Below are 13450 nucleotides of genomic sequence, written 5' to 3' on the forward strand. Positions count from 1 at the left end.
CTCACATGGCTATCACACCAAGGCTTGAGTATTAAACAAACAATGTATAAAGCTTTACAGAGGCACCTGTAGGAGTAAAATGGTATTAACTTCCAACTGGGGAGTGCGGTCAGGCCAAAGCTACACTTCGCTCCTCCCCTCCCTAAGCTCTCTCCTTATCTTAACATACAGGAGGACAAGGACTAGACACCAGAAGGATCCTAAACTGAAATTTGGACTAAGCTACTGACTTGTTTAGTGACTCTGGGGGAAATCATTTCACTTTCATATCCACCTCAGCTGCTTTAACTAACACATTTGGTACTAGGGTTTCTCTTGTAGCCAAGTATCAGCAGAGAAGCTGAAGATAAAATGGGCCATGAAGGCTGAATTCTTCTCACACCATTACAGATGGTGGTAGAAGGTCAGGGATGAAGTAGCTAGCATTGTCACTGCAAGTACTGTCTAGGTTGTGACTAAATGAAGGATGCCAGCCTGGCACTTTTCACTAGCATAAAATTCATGAACATTCGTATAGTCGATAATACCGCTAAAATTACTGGTCCCTTTTCTGTTAGGCTAGCAAGTGCCTTACCTGTAAGAATGATGTTGGGGATGTTTCCATGGCTGGAGTAATTCAGCTGTTGTGAGTCCTGTAAGTTGCCATGACTCCCAGTAAGTCCCATCATGGCTGCCTGGGAGTAGTTAAGGGTGGAGCATTGGCTGTACAGGCTGTTGGAACTAATGGCGTTTTCTATCATATTAAACTGTTCAAGCTGAAGATCAAGGCACAAAGGAAAAGTTACTTCTAACCATCAGGAAATACAGTGAAGCAATTTACAAACCTCTAGTTAGGGAGATAACATTTCAAAAGGCCAGGCAAACAAATTCATCTTTAGGTTTTGTAGATCAGAATATGGCCTATTTCCACCTAACTTGGCAGAATAGTTTACTGCCAAATTCAGCTTTTGCACCAAATCAAATTGCTGCCTACAATATCCTACCAGACTGTCAAACCTTTGAAATAAAGAAAGAAAACACTATTCTTAAAAAAAATGAAAAAACAGCAAAATAAATTAAAGCGATATGATTGATGCTATTTAAAGCCAAATAACTGCCTTCCTCAAGCGCAGTCCCATTCTGAAGCCATTTCACTTCTTCACCTACAGTGGCACATTTAACTGCTAAAGCATGAACTATAGTGGGTGGCCGGTCTGTCGAAGGCATGGAGGTCTGCTTGTTAAATTTTGGGATCCCACACATCTTGGTTGCAAATTATAGATTTATGTATTTGTTGCCACCCACAAAGTGAGATCTTCCAAATGGGACCACTGTCAAGAAAGGCTGTTTTTAAAAAAATAAATAAAAAAAATCTAATAGTCTTGGCAGAGTCCCTTTAAAAGCCATCTGCTATAATGTTTAGGGGGAACAGCAAATAAAATGAAATACCAGTGCAATTACAAACTAAAACAGAAGTAATAAGATATGGACAGAAATGTGATCTTTAGAATAGCCATAAACTGAATTCTATGTATTTATTTTAATCTCAGAATGGCCAAAATATAGTTCAAAATCTGAGATGAATTTGCTCACCTGATGGGATAGGGCATTAGCCTGCCTAGCTGTCATCTGCTGATCGTAATAGGAGTCACCAAATACACTCTCCAGAATGGAAGAATGCTGAAAACAAAACAGAGTCTTACGTTGTGAAAGTCACACAAATAGTTAGGCGTACCCAAGGTGTATAAGTGACGGAACACTTCCAACTGAACGGTATCAAGTTTGGTCGGAAATACTGTTCATTATTAAGGCAAGCTAATAAAGAACAAATAAAAAATATGAGATTTTCCCCTTCAACCACAACCAGTCCTCCTCTGTTACACTTTTCATTAAGTACAAGAAATGTAGACTCTAGGAAGCAAGCTTGCTCACACTGGGGACATGCATAAACTTCTGCTTTAGAACAGGATTTATGCAAAGAAAAACGCCCTGCAATTTTTGCACAAGAAACAAATATTTTTCCATTAAAAGAATAAAAACTACAAATACAGCTAAGGCAGCAAAGTGCACGTTGCAACCAATATGTAGTGAAATACTTCTGTCATCAATATGCCTGTGATGGCTATTTACCCATCTCTCTCACCTGGTATTTACAAAATGAGCAGTTTAACTAAAACAATAGGGTGCCAAAATGAACCACAATGTACAGTATCAAGTCTTTTCCATCAAGGGCAGATCAGAAAAATTACTTATTAAAATGCCTGGATATGAAATTGTCCTTTCAGCAGTACTAAGAGAAGGAAAATTTGCAGAAGGAATTCTATAAACATGCTTATTTCCTTCTTTTCCTTCTGCTGAAATGTCCAATATCAGTCATTCTGAAGGTAACCAATAGCTTTGAGTTGTTGTGTTGTTTTGTTTTTAAACATCAACCAACTCTCAACTTCTATTTACCCAAAAGACTACTGGCTATAACAGAAATCACAGGAGATATAATTTCTTCTTTAAATTCCATCTAACTCTGTAGATTCTAGTTGAAAATCTACTGTCCCAAAAACAACTAGTGTATTTATCGAAAACCTATTTGGAAAGTTTGTTTCATGTTAAGGATGCATTTGTTTTAGGTTTTTAAATGTCTTGCACAGTATTTTCCAGCAGTTTTAATTTCATGAAATTCATTACAAGACTAAGAGACTAATCATTTTTCCCATAAAAAAGTTGAATGACACAAGAAATTTTAAGCAAAAGCCTAATTAGTGAGTATATAATTACACCAACTAATACCACTAACGATGTTAACATGGCAAAGTTGCAAACTACTCAAAAGCACAGGATGAAGTCCACAACAGTGAACATAAAATCAATTTAGGAGACAACGATTATGATAACTAACAGTAACATCTCAGATGAAACACTCTTCCTAATGGCACTGAACATTTGTGTGTGAGAGAGAGAGAGAGAGAGAGAGAGAGAGAAATATTTCAAACAACATGAAAGAGGAGAGGGGATGGCTGCCTGGTTTTTTCAACAACCCTTCCGACAGTCCTTTGTAAGAGGGATCCATCATGAAGCAAACATGATGACAATGCCTTTTCAAAGCAAAAGAAATGGACTTTTTACCTTGAGGCAGAACCTTACAGTGCCGTTATGCTGTATGGAAACTCTTGGGCTACTGTGGCATTAGTGGAGAAATTCATAGCTTGATTACTAAAAGCCTTGAGGACAGCCCACCATGAATTCAGTGTGGCTTTGGATGCTGCACATACTCAGTCCATTTGTTAAAAAGATCCTATTTGACACCAGGCCTGTTCTTAATAATACTGTGAACCCTATTCCATTGTGTGTGGGAAGGCAGAGGGCATCGTTTGAGTGCACGTAGAGAACAGAAAGCTGTTGAACTCTTGAGCAGTGAGCATTCTGTATAATCCAGCACAGTGCTGGACCCTTGTAACAGAGCCTCTAAGGGTTAGGCTTACGTCTAAACTGCAGCTAGAAGGGAGCCTCCGACCTCGGGTAGACAGACAGCACTAGCAGGGCTCAAGCTAGCACAGTAAAAATAGCAGCATGGATGTTGTGGCTCGGGCTCTCAAGTCTAAGAGGTCAGGTCGTCAACACTACTATTTTTAGTGCACTAGCTTGAGCCCGACTAGTGGGAATCTGTCTACCCAGCCTGCGGGGCTCACTGCTAGCACGTCGATATCCCCTAAGGGTCTGTGCGCCAAACTGTGAGGTGTAAAGTCAGAAAATATACTGCTGCGCGGCAAATCTTGTCTAGCAGGAAAGATCCCCTTAGTCTCCTGTCACTCTAAGAAAGGACTCGGCTATTAAATGAAGCGAGGAATCTTTTATTTAACACTGATTCAACAGCGAGAACAGGGTTTCACAGAGAAAACAAGGTTTCCTTCACAGAATATTCCCACTGTTATTGTCTTACATTTGAATGGGATGATTCAAACACACTCATGAATTCTTAAACTAAATTATAATGAATAGCATCAAAGTAAAAAATAAATGCACTTTTTCCATCTAAGGCCTTGTCTACACTAGAAAAATAAGTCGACCTAACATAGGTCGACTTACAGCCATCGCAGTAATTACCGTGGAGGCTGATGTCTACACTGCCCTCTTGGTGTCGAGGAGTCCATCCTCACCAGGAGCACTTCAACTGACCTAAGAGGGGCAGTGTGGGGTGCCGACAGCCCAGGCTCTCAGCTCCTTGCCAGGAGTCCCACAGGTTTCTGGTGGGGCCCCCCCAACATTCCCCACCAAGAACCAGGGCCAGGTTTCTCCCCTCCCCATTCTCAGGCGGAAGCTGCCCACGCTTCTCTCCCTGCTCCCAGCTGGGAGTGGAGATCAACTGCTTGGCTCTCAGGGGGGCTTTAAGTGGTGAAATTGAGAAGAATGACAGCCCCACCGCCAATGTAAGGGACACAGCGTCTACACTGATACTGCGTCGCCCTAACTAAGCCGACATTGAGGTGATTTTACTATGTCGGCATAGCAGGGGAGTTACATCAGTGGAAGGAGCATTTTAGTCTCTACACCTCCCTTGTTTTGTCAACAAAAGCTGACCTTTGTTAACAAAACTCTCTCTAGTGTAGACCAGCCCTAAGTAACAAAGTGTTTTGCCAGAATTATATCCTGCATGCTAAATAAGGAGCTTCTTTGCCAGTAATTAATTGTCTCCCGCTGTTCACTTGTAAGACATGACAGCCCTACCCAAAACCAACCTCAACAGTGCCTTCCTGGGGAGTGAGAGAAGAGAAAAAGATCCTGCCTCCCAGTCCAATACTTAAGACTGTTGTACCTCTCCAATATCACTGGAGTGATTGGGGCCAACAAGCTGGTAATCAGATGTGGGCAAAAGTGAGAGTCTAGCCATAAAACAGTAAAGCATTACGATGAAGCACCATCTTTTTAAGAAAGTTATGTTTAAAAAAATTAAACTGTTTTTTTCTTAAAACTATCAAAGTTTTACTTTTTACACCACTACACTTTGATCTATAACTATTCTAACAGCTACTCACCAAAATTCAAAACTATCTCAACCAGTCACATATACCATCTGCAATAACGAAGTGTACAAGTTAACACATGCAAGCCAGCTAGGACTAGCCAACTTCACCCTACCAAAGGATAATTCTCAGCATTTCAAATAGCTAGCAAGGTTGCAACACAGTTATTTTTTGCCAAAACAAAAAAACTTCCAGTGTAAAAATTCACACTTTCCTCTTAATCACCGTTTGTCGACAGCTCTTAGCATATCAATTGCCAGCTTTAGTCTCAGAAAATTACATCCTCAATATGAACAACTAAAGTCAATCTGGAATTGTCATTAGAAATGCAGGTGACATGAAGCAACCCCAAACAGAACCCTTCTCCTTTAACTTCTAACATTTTTACACACGCTTTTCAAAGTGATGGCAGAAAAAGGAAGGAAGGAAGGTCGGTCGGTCCTTGCTATAGTATGGTTATCACGGCTCCCTTCCTGGAAGCCTGCAGCAGAACATGAAAAGTAATGAACTGGACAAAATTCTAGTGTGTTAGCCCCTGTACCTAATGAGGAGCTCTGAACAAATCACAGAAACCCAAGTTATATTAATTTTTTCTTGAGACTCCTAAATGCACTATTTAATAATTTTATTAGTGGTAAAGCTCCCTAAAGGAAATCAACTGGAAAGTGCATTATTTCAACACTTCAGGGTCCAAAAATAATTTATCAACTGGTCTGAAATACACCTGACTAACCCACCTCCTCCAGAAATACTACACGAGGTCTGTTTTGTCAACAGTACATCTTCCTTAGTTAATGGTGCAGTGACTGCAAAAAAACCTAGCTTAAATCATTGTCTAAAAAGACACACTATACATTCTAAGTATTCAGCTGTTCTACTAAAAAAGCAACTTTATATCTAATTGAGACAATGACATAAAGGAAAAAAATCAAGTAGTGTTAATGAAGAGCCATGCAAACACAAGCTAAGAACCACAAGCAGAGCTTTTCAATTCATGTTTTAATGGAAAGTCCCTTACAGATCAGAAATAAGCATTTGGAACTCAAGAGAGTAGCAAACAGATTTGAGGGTGGGAAAGTTGAGGAATAATTCCTGTTGCATGAACTAGATGTGATTAAACAAGTTATATTCTAAAAGTTTACATATATAAAGTTCTACTATTTATTACTAAAATGTGGGATTCACCTAAAATTAATCAGAAAAACAGTAGTTAGAGATGGCAGAGGCCCACAAAACCACATCTAGCCCACCCCTCCATCCTCAGCCAAAGCAAGGTTGTTCCCCTTCACTACATCTTCTAGTTTCTTGACCAACCTATTTTTAAAATGTCTCAACTGATGAGAGTTCCAACTCTTTCCCTGAAAGATTATGCAAGCATCTTACAGATCTCACCATTAGCAAGTTCTCCCACCATCCCACCCCAAACATTGAGAACTACATGTCCTATTCTTATCATCCTCTTTCTCCTCATTATACCCTTTTCTATCACTCCTCTCTCTCCTTAAAAATATGTAGATAGTTGTGTCACCCCACCTCCACCCATTGGCTTACATATGTGGAAGGGAGAATATGTTTTCTAATTTAACAAAGTATCGAGAACTGTTTTCCAATGTTTCCCATTTAGCTTTTGTTAGATAGCAAACCCTATCTCAGCATCCTATTTAGAAGTAGTTCGAACCATTTATCTTAAGTTCTTCTAATTTGGAAACTAAACCCCAACATTAATTGTTACTTATAAATTGGTCTGACACATATCCCTTTGCCAATGTACCAAATATAACCTGAAATTTTTTTAAGAGGCCAAATACTAAAACAGGCAATGCAATTAAACTCCACCTTCTTCCACGGTCTATTAGCTTAGCAGACATGTAGTTCCTCCTCTAACTAATTAAAGTTACGCACATCATGGTGGCTTGGCCTAGATGGGGAGGGAAGACCAATAGGAAAAACTACTCCCAACTACATTCCATCAGCTTAGACTGTCCTAACTGGTCTGAGGACACAACCAGGGAGGAGTTACTGAACAGCCAAGGAACAATCAGTAGATGCTTACGTTGGGTGCATTGCCCAAATGGCAGTTTCAGGGCTGAGAATTAGCAACAGTGTTGGGTGACAGCATTAAGCTAATGGAAGCGTAGAGAAAACGGTGTGTGTTTTCTTGCCTGCTCTGAGCCACACAGACACAAAGCAGAGCTAGAAGAGGCAGGCAGAAGAAAGAGTTACGGTGGCAGTTAAGTGAAGGTTAAAAAAGTCACACTGACAGCCCTAACCCTCATGCCTATTACTAAGTTCATTAAACTGTGTCTGAAACCACCAGTTTACATCTCTGGCTAATGGCTGGGAGAGATGCATCTCCTATGTTGAGGTATAATTCTGTTTATTTTATTTATGCCTCTCCTTACAAATATCTTTTAAAAGTTAAAGTAATAGAAAACAGTGTCAGATTTTACCACGGTGTCCAACGAGAATTCCCTCTTGCACCCCATCACCACATTTGGGATGTAGGAAAAGGCAACAACTTTGACCTATTTCTGTAGCACTAGGAGATTCCAAACTATTTTGGCATATCTGATTAGCAATTCACCCAAAAACCTGGCTCTCACTATTTCTTCAATTGCCCTGCAGCTGATGGATTAAATTCTTGCTGCTCTGTTTAAATATGTGCACAATGATTTGTGGGCTGTGTGCACATACAAATTCATATTTACACAGACAGGAAGATAGCCAGCCTGCAAAACTAATTTTTATGTATTTCTAACCTGTTTCTTTCGAGCTGTCACATGGAGTTGTTGCCTTTTCAAGAGTTCATTTTCTACAGGGGTTTCTTTAGAAGTGCCCATTCCTGCTTGTTTCCTGCTTTAACTGCACCTGAGGATGTGAGCTTTATTCAGAGGCGCACGAACCACCTGAACAAGATCCCTCACCCCCTCACTTTCTTTCACATCCCCACCTCCTTCCAGCCACCGCAACAATCACGGCTATAGACTTACACTTCCTAGGAGGCATCATTCACTTCAATGAAAGGGATCTTTCTGGATGCATGTTTTGCGGAGCTCTCCCAAAGGAGTAATTGAGTTTAAAAAAAGTTTAACAGTAGCTTCAATTAAAAAAGTCTGAATTTACCAACTTTTGAAAAACTCTGTATCTGAATGGAACTGCAAACATGATGAGACATCCATCAGTGATGCATGAAGCACATAAAGTTACAGTGACACAACCATGGGTCAGTAATGGAAAGACTCAGCTAAAAAACAAACACAAGAAGCAAGGCCTGTGGAAGGACAGAGTCCCTTACTTGAGGGGAGCTGCCAGGAGAGAAGCCTTGATTGGAGACAGGAGAGGTGGGAGACTGGTTGGCTGGGGATCCAGCATTACTGCGGTACTGCTGGAGTGAAGCCTACAGAACAACACAGAATTAAAGACCATGGGATTGATGGAAGGTTGAAAAATTATATATTTATTGGTGTACAGCTGGGGAGGTCAGGTGAGACCGTCTTCGACAACTTCAGGACATCAGCAATTATGCTATGACTGTGAATAATGCCCCAAACATCATGAAAAAGGTCAAGATACCAACATGGCATGGTCTGGTGTCTAGCTATACACATTTAAAAACAGGGAGGTGCTGTTATTCAAGGACAACTGAAGCATTTCTGATTTATGTTTTGTTTTCATTTTTAAAAAACCTGCCAGCCAACACATGAACTGTGGAGAGACCTCCCAATCTGGAAATAATTTTTAAACACTGGTATTTACACCCTCAAACTCAACTGCCACCCCCACATTATTAGTTTGATGCCTATAGCCCTTAGAAAAGTGATATAAGTACTGTTCTTCCCAGTCTTAAGAATTAATCTAGGTGTATTAACTAGGTTAAAGTGTATAATTGGACAAATCTTTTTCAGAACTAAATTATTTTCCACCACATGAACTAGACACTGTCTGATAATTCACAGTAATATTCTGTAGGCTAATGCTTGCAGTGTCAATGTGGTTTGCAGCCTTAGCAAGATAAGACATTTACAGAATTATCTTTTCACTGTCACATAATGCACCCCGGATTAAGGTAACGGAATCATTGAAACTCAAAACAGTTACAGTGCAGCTGTTTAAATAATAAACTCAGCTCTTTCTATAATGCGGTCTTTGGGAGCCAAGATTGTTATAAGGAAGAACTAGAGTTCAATATCTCTGAGCAAAGAGTAATTTATTCGCAGACAGTTTTATATTGTGGAGGAGTGGTGTATTAACACTTTGACACTGTTTAAAATGCATAAATAATAACTCAAGGTTAGTACAACTTCTTGACAAAAAATACTTAAGCTCCACAGAATTCAGGTATTATGCTGAGGTACCGCAGAGTGGTCTTCAGTGGGACTATGAGGATTAATGGAAAGCCTTTCAATGAAGCTGCACTGTAGCTTAGAATACCTTTTTATTCAAGTTTAAAATGTAGTGTACTTGTATACAATTTCAGTTCTAAAGAGAAAGCTAACATCCTGAATGCTAAAGGCTTAGAGAAGTTTAGGATGAGGAAAGCAATGTGGAAAGCAGAGAAGGAAAATCAGAATATCTGTATTAGTTATTGTATGACCATTAGAATCAAAACATTCAGACATTGTTTTGACTGGCTGGCATGTTAAAACCAATATCCCTTCAAACTACTGATTTCTCCTTCACCTTTATCTTCTCCTACTCTTCAGAATCCTGGCAGAGAAATCACCTCTTTCACCTCTTTCAAGAGCGAGTAGCATGTACCAGCACAACCGGTTTTAAACCTGATCCCAGACTGACGCCCACAATCATGTCTTAGTACTCCATAGTGGCATGGCTCCTTCTCTGGTTAGCTAAATAGTTGTTAGTATTGACCCCCGGACAGCAAGAGAAGATGTTTCAAGGAAATAGGAGACAGCAATTCACTGTCCTTCAAAGAAGAGCAGATTCAGCAGAGAATGTGCCAGGTACCTCTAACTCACAATGGGATATCATCTTAGGGCTGGCCTGTTATGATGATCCAACTTCTGGATTCCAGTTTGTATGAACAGACTGAACACGTTACCATGGAAAATGCTTGCCTTCTTGGTTTAACTCTGCCCTTGAACTGCCATACATATAGATATGTATATTCAGCTCTTTAGAGAAACTTGAAAGTAACTATAACCAACTCGAACTCGACAAGAAACAATGTTAGCCAAAAAAATTTCCTCTTGAACAAATTGCTGTGCTGTAAAAAGCAGCATCTGTAGTTTTCTGTAACTTTTCTGTGGAAAATGCTGATTAGCCCAACTTTATTAAAATTCAGTTAAATTTCTCGTCTTGCTTGCATTACATTTACATTACATTGCTTGCTTACATTTAAACCTTCAAGATGTGGTTTAAAGGGACTAATTTCACATTTTGTTTGTTGTAAATAAATAAAAAATGTGTTTGCAAACCTAGTTTAATGTTAGATTTGGGAGCTGAAAATTCAGTCAGTAAAGGAAAACCATCTACTAAGTCCCTGTTCTGGGGCCTCTGAAGGACCAAACTAGAGCATGTAAAGTAGGGCAGAGCAAGCAGGCAGGTGCACCAGAGGGTCACAATCCTAAGAGCTAAAGGAGTTTCTCACACGATTCCGGTGGAAGCATGAAACACAAAAGAATCTTGTGATGGTATCTTCAAAAGGAAGGTATTTTCCTTAGTGCTGTTTATACCAAGGCCTTGGAAGACAAAGTGAAATTATTTCCTTAAACTGCTCCCCACTGTCTTACAGCATTCATTCATTCATTTTGGGAGAATTGATTAGGTCTGGCTGCTGGCTTTGTTATTTTTTAAAAAACAGCCCCCAAAACATTTATTTTAAAAATCAATGGAAAAATGACACTAACTTTACAAATATACCTAAAGGAGAAAATTACAGAATTAATGATGTGACCACAGTTTTATCAACCTTGCAGCTAACATTTCCCTATGTGAATGCAGTTAGGAACAGAGAGTTATGATTTAAAACTTTACGAAATGAAATAAGGTTCGTTGTTCTTATAAAACGTACTGCTTCTCCAGTGCTCCAAGCATCCTCCTACCTGAGTAATTGGCGACAGAGGTGAGAACGTGGGAGACATCTGTTGGGACTGTGGTCGTCTTGAGTCTGCATTCAGTGAGAGGGGACTGACAGCTGGCTGCCGGGAAGAGGCTTGTGTTGTCGTCATTCCTACCATTAAGGAAGAAACCTGTTTACATGGGAACGGTGCTGCTGATTTGTTGATGCTTTTTTACATTTCACAATTTATGTATATGAAATCAAATTATGATGAATAAACAGCTGAATTTTACAATACTTTACAGTGAAGTGTTGAATGTGACTAGGCAACATTCTACGCTGAACGCAGCATCAGGGCAAAATTCTTAGCAAATCTGCAATGGATTTTGTGACATTGAAAATGCCACGATGGAAAGACGATTATTGCAAGCATCTCTATTGATCACTCCTATTAACGTATAAACAGATACTGCCATCCAATCAGACCAGTGGTTGTCAAACTGGCATGCAGAGTCTTTCTTGATGCTTCATAGAATGAAACATTTTGAGAACTGGGCAATGCAGTTTGGGATAGAGGGAGCAGAAAGTGTGTCTACAATATGATCCCTTTCTAACAAAGTGGCCCACAGATTGAAAGTCAAAACCACCAACCTATCCCAAAGCCTACGAAACCAACTGGAAACTTCCATGGGCAAACGAAGTCAGGTTATTTTATAACATGCTAGCAGAGCCATAATTTTGTTTCCTGGAATGATGGGGAAGGCTGTTATTTGCATTTATCTCATAGTCCTGAGCCACTTCTTATTTCCCCTACTGTATATCCTGCACTTTCAAGACCCTGCGTTGTGGCTACTATTGTTCCATGCCAAATGGACTACCTTTGGCTGCAGGCAATGCTACTTATTAATACCTACTCTGCTATGACACCTTTCATTCACAGATCTCAAGTGCTGTACAGACATTAATTAAGCCTTTCTCAGACTCTGGGAACTACATAGGAGGCCCAAATCCATAAGTAATCTCAGGTATTCATATACAATGATGAGGGCCATACAAAGCATCTAGATAGAAAGTACCTGTTTGACGAATCAGTGATGAATGGTTGCATTTTTACTGGGATAAGAGGTCAGATTTGTAGGTGAGGGAGGTTTTAACTGTCAGCACAGAGTGCTCTACAACAGTTATGAGTGATGTTCTTACTCCTAATCATTTTGCATGGTAGCAGTACTTTTCATCAGGGGCTCTCTGAGCACTTCACGTTAATTAAACCTCACAACACCCCTGTGGCGTAGATATTATGCTCACTTTGCAGCTGGGTAAATTGAATGCACAGAGATTAAATTATTTTCCCTAGGTCACGGAGCAAGAAAGTGGCAGTCCGAACTCCACCATCTCCTACTCTGACCACTCCTTCCACCCCCAGAGAGCTGCCATTAAATGAGGAGATACTTTCTCATTCCTCAAGCTCTTGGGACTGAAGATAAAGTAAGCAACCTTACGATGACAGATGCAAAGATGTTGTAATTTACCAACTCTTTCTGCAGTGAAGGAGCAAGACCATGTTTCTGTGAGCAGTCATTACTGAGGCAAAGTGAGACTGAGGCAGCAGTCAGAGGGACAAGGACCATCACGAATCTGACACCAAATTTTTTGCCACAGTTTGAAGGTGCTTCTGGTTCTCATTCATGTGACAAGATTGAGCAACCCAGCAGCTCCAGATGGTATGTCAGAATTGCAGAAACTTGGAGCAGGAAGACAAGGAAACATGTTACTCAGGCCTGGTCTACTAGAAAATTAGGTCAGTTTAACTACGTCCACCAGGCATGTGAAAAATCCACACCCCTGAAGAGTGCTATTAAGATAACCTAAGTCCCCAGGTAGACAGCACAACATCGAGAGGTGGATTTCTGTGCCGATGGGAAAACCCCTCCCACTGAGGTAGGCAGTGTCTACACTGAGGCACTACAGCAGCACAGCTGTGCCGCTGAAGTGTCAAGTGTGGACATGCCCTCAGTCGTGTGCTTCAGTTCAGCCCTTCCCCCCCGGTTAAATGTACTGCCCTGGTAGTATATAACACAGGTATTCCCTCCTACCCTGCAATTGTCCTTATGCCAGAGAATCCTGAAAAATGCTTCTGCCCACTGTATTCACCAGCCCTATCCCAGCTGCAGATGAAAGGAGATAAATGGTTTACCGGCAGGCAAAGAACAAGGGCAAAGCAAGAACAGATTCATTTTAAATGTAACAGATTTGTTCACATATGTAGATGAACAAGTAATTTTCATTACAATAAACTTAACTGCATTAAATCTTAATTCCCCACTAAAGCAACAACATCTCAACAGGTAACATCTGTCAAGATTCTCCATTCATTCTGACCTGTACTGCCTATTATTGGCTTCAGCTCATCCTTGAAAACCTGGGATAAAGACAGCAT

General features: G+C 40.3%; 1 protein-coding gene across 2 annotated transcripts in view; it reads right to left on the bottom strand.

Moving 5' to 3' along the window:
* The window catches only part of CRTC1 (CREB regulated transcription coactivator 1), a 65394-nt gene that overhangs the window by 13997 nt on the left and 37947 nt on the right, over nucleotides 1–13450 (bottom strand). The window contains exons 9-12 of one of the 2 annotated variants that reach the window (XM_067560695.1): nucleotides 11057–11184; nucleotides 8290–8391; nucleotides 1573–1659; nucleotides 575–755 (exon numbers count right to left, since the gene is read on the bottom strand). In XM_067560695.1, coding sequence (XP_067416796.1) covers nucleotides 575–755; nucleotides 1573–1659; nucleotides 8290–8391; nucleotides 11057–11184 — 498 coding nt within the window. The remainder of the gene's footprint in view (nucleotides 1–574; nucleotides 756–1572; nucleotides 1660–8289; nucleotides 8392–11056; nucleotides 11185–13450) is intronic. The other variant, XM_067560701.1, reaches the window with a different exon arrangement.

Source organism: Emydura macquarii, unplaced genomic scaffold, assembly GCF_026122565.2.
Source record: "Emydura macquarii macquarii isolate MOO-44397 ecotype Brisbane River unplaced genomic scaffold, CSIRO-AGI_Emac_v2 contig_306, whole genome shotgun sequence".
Lineage (NCBI taxonomy): Eukaryota > Metazoa > Chordata > Testudines > Chelidae > Emydura > Emydura macquarii.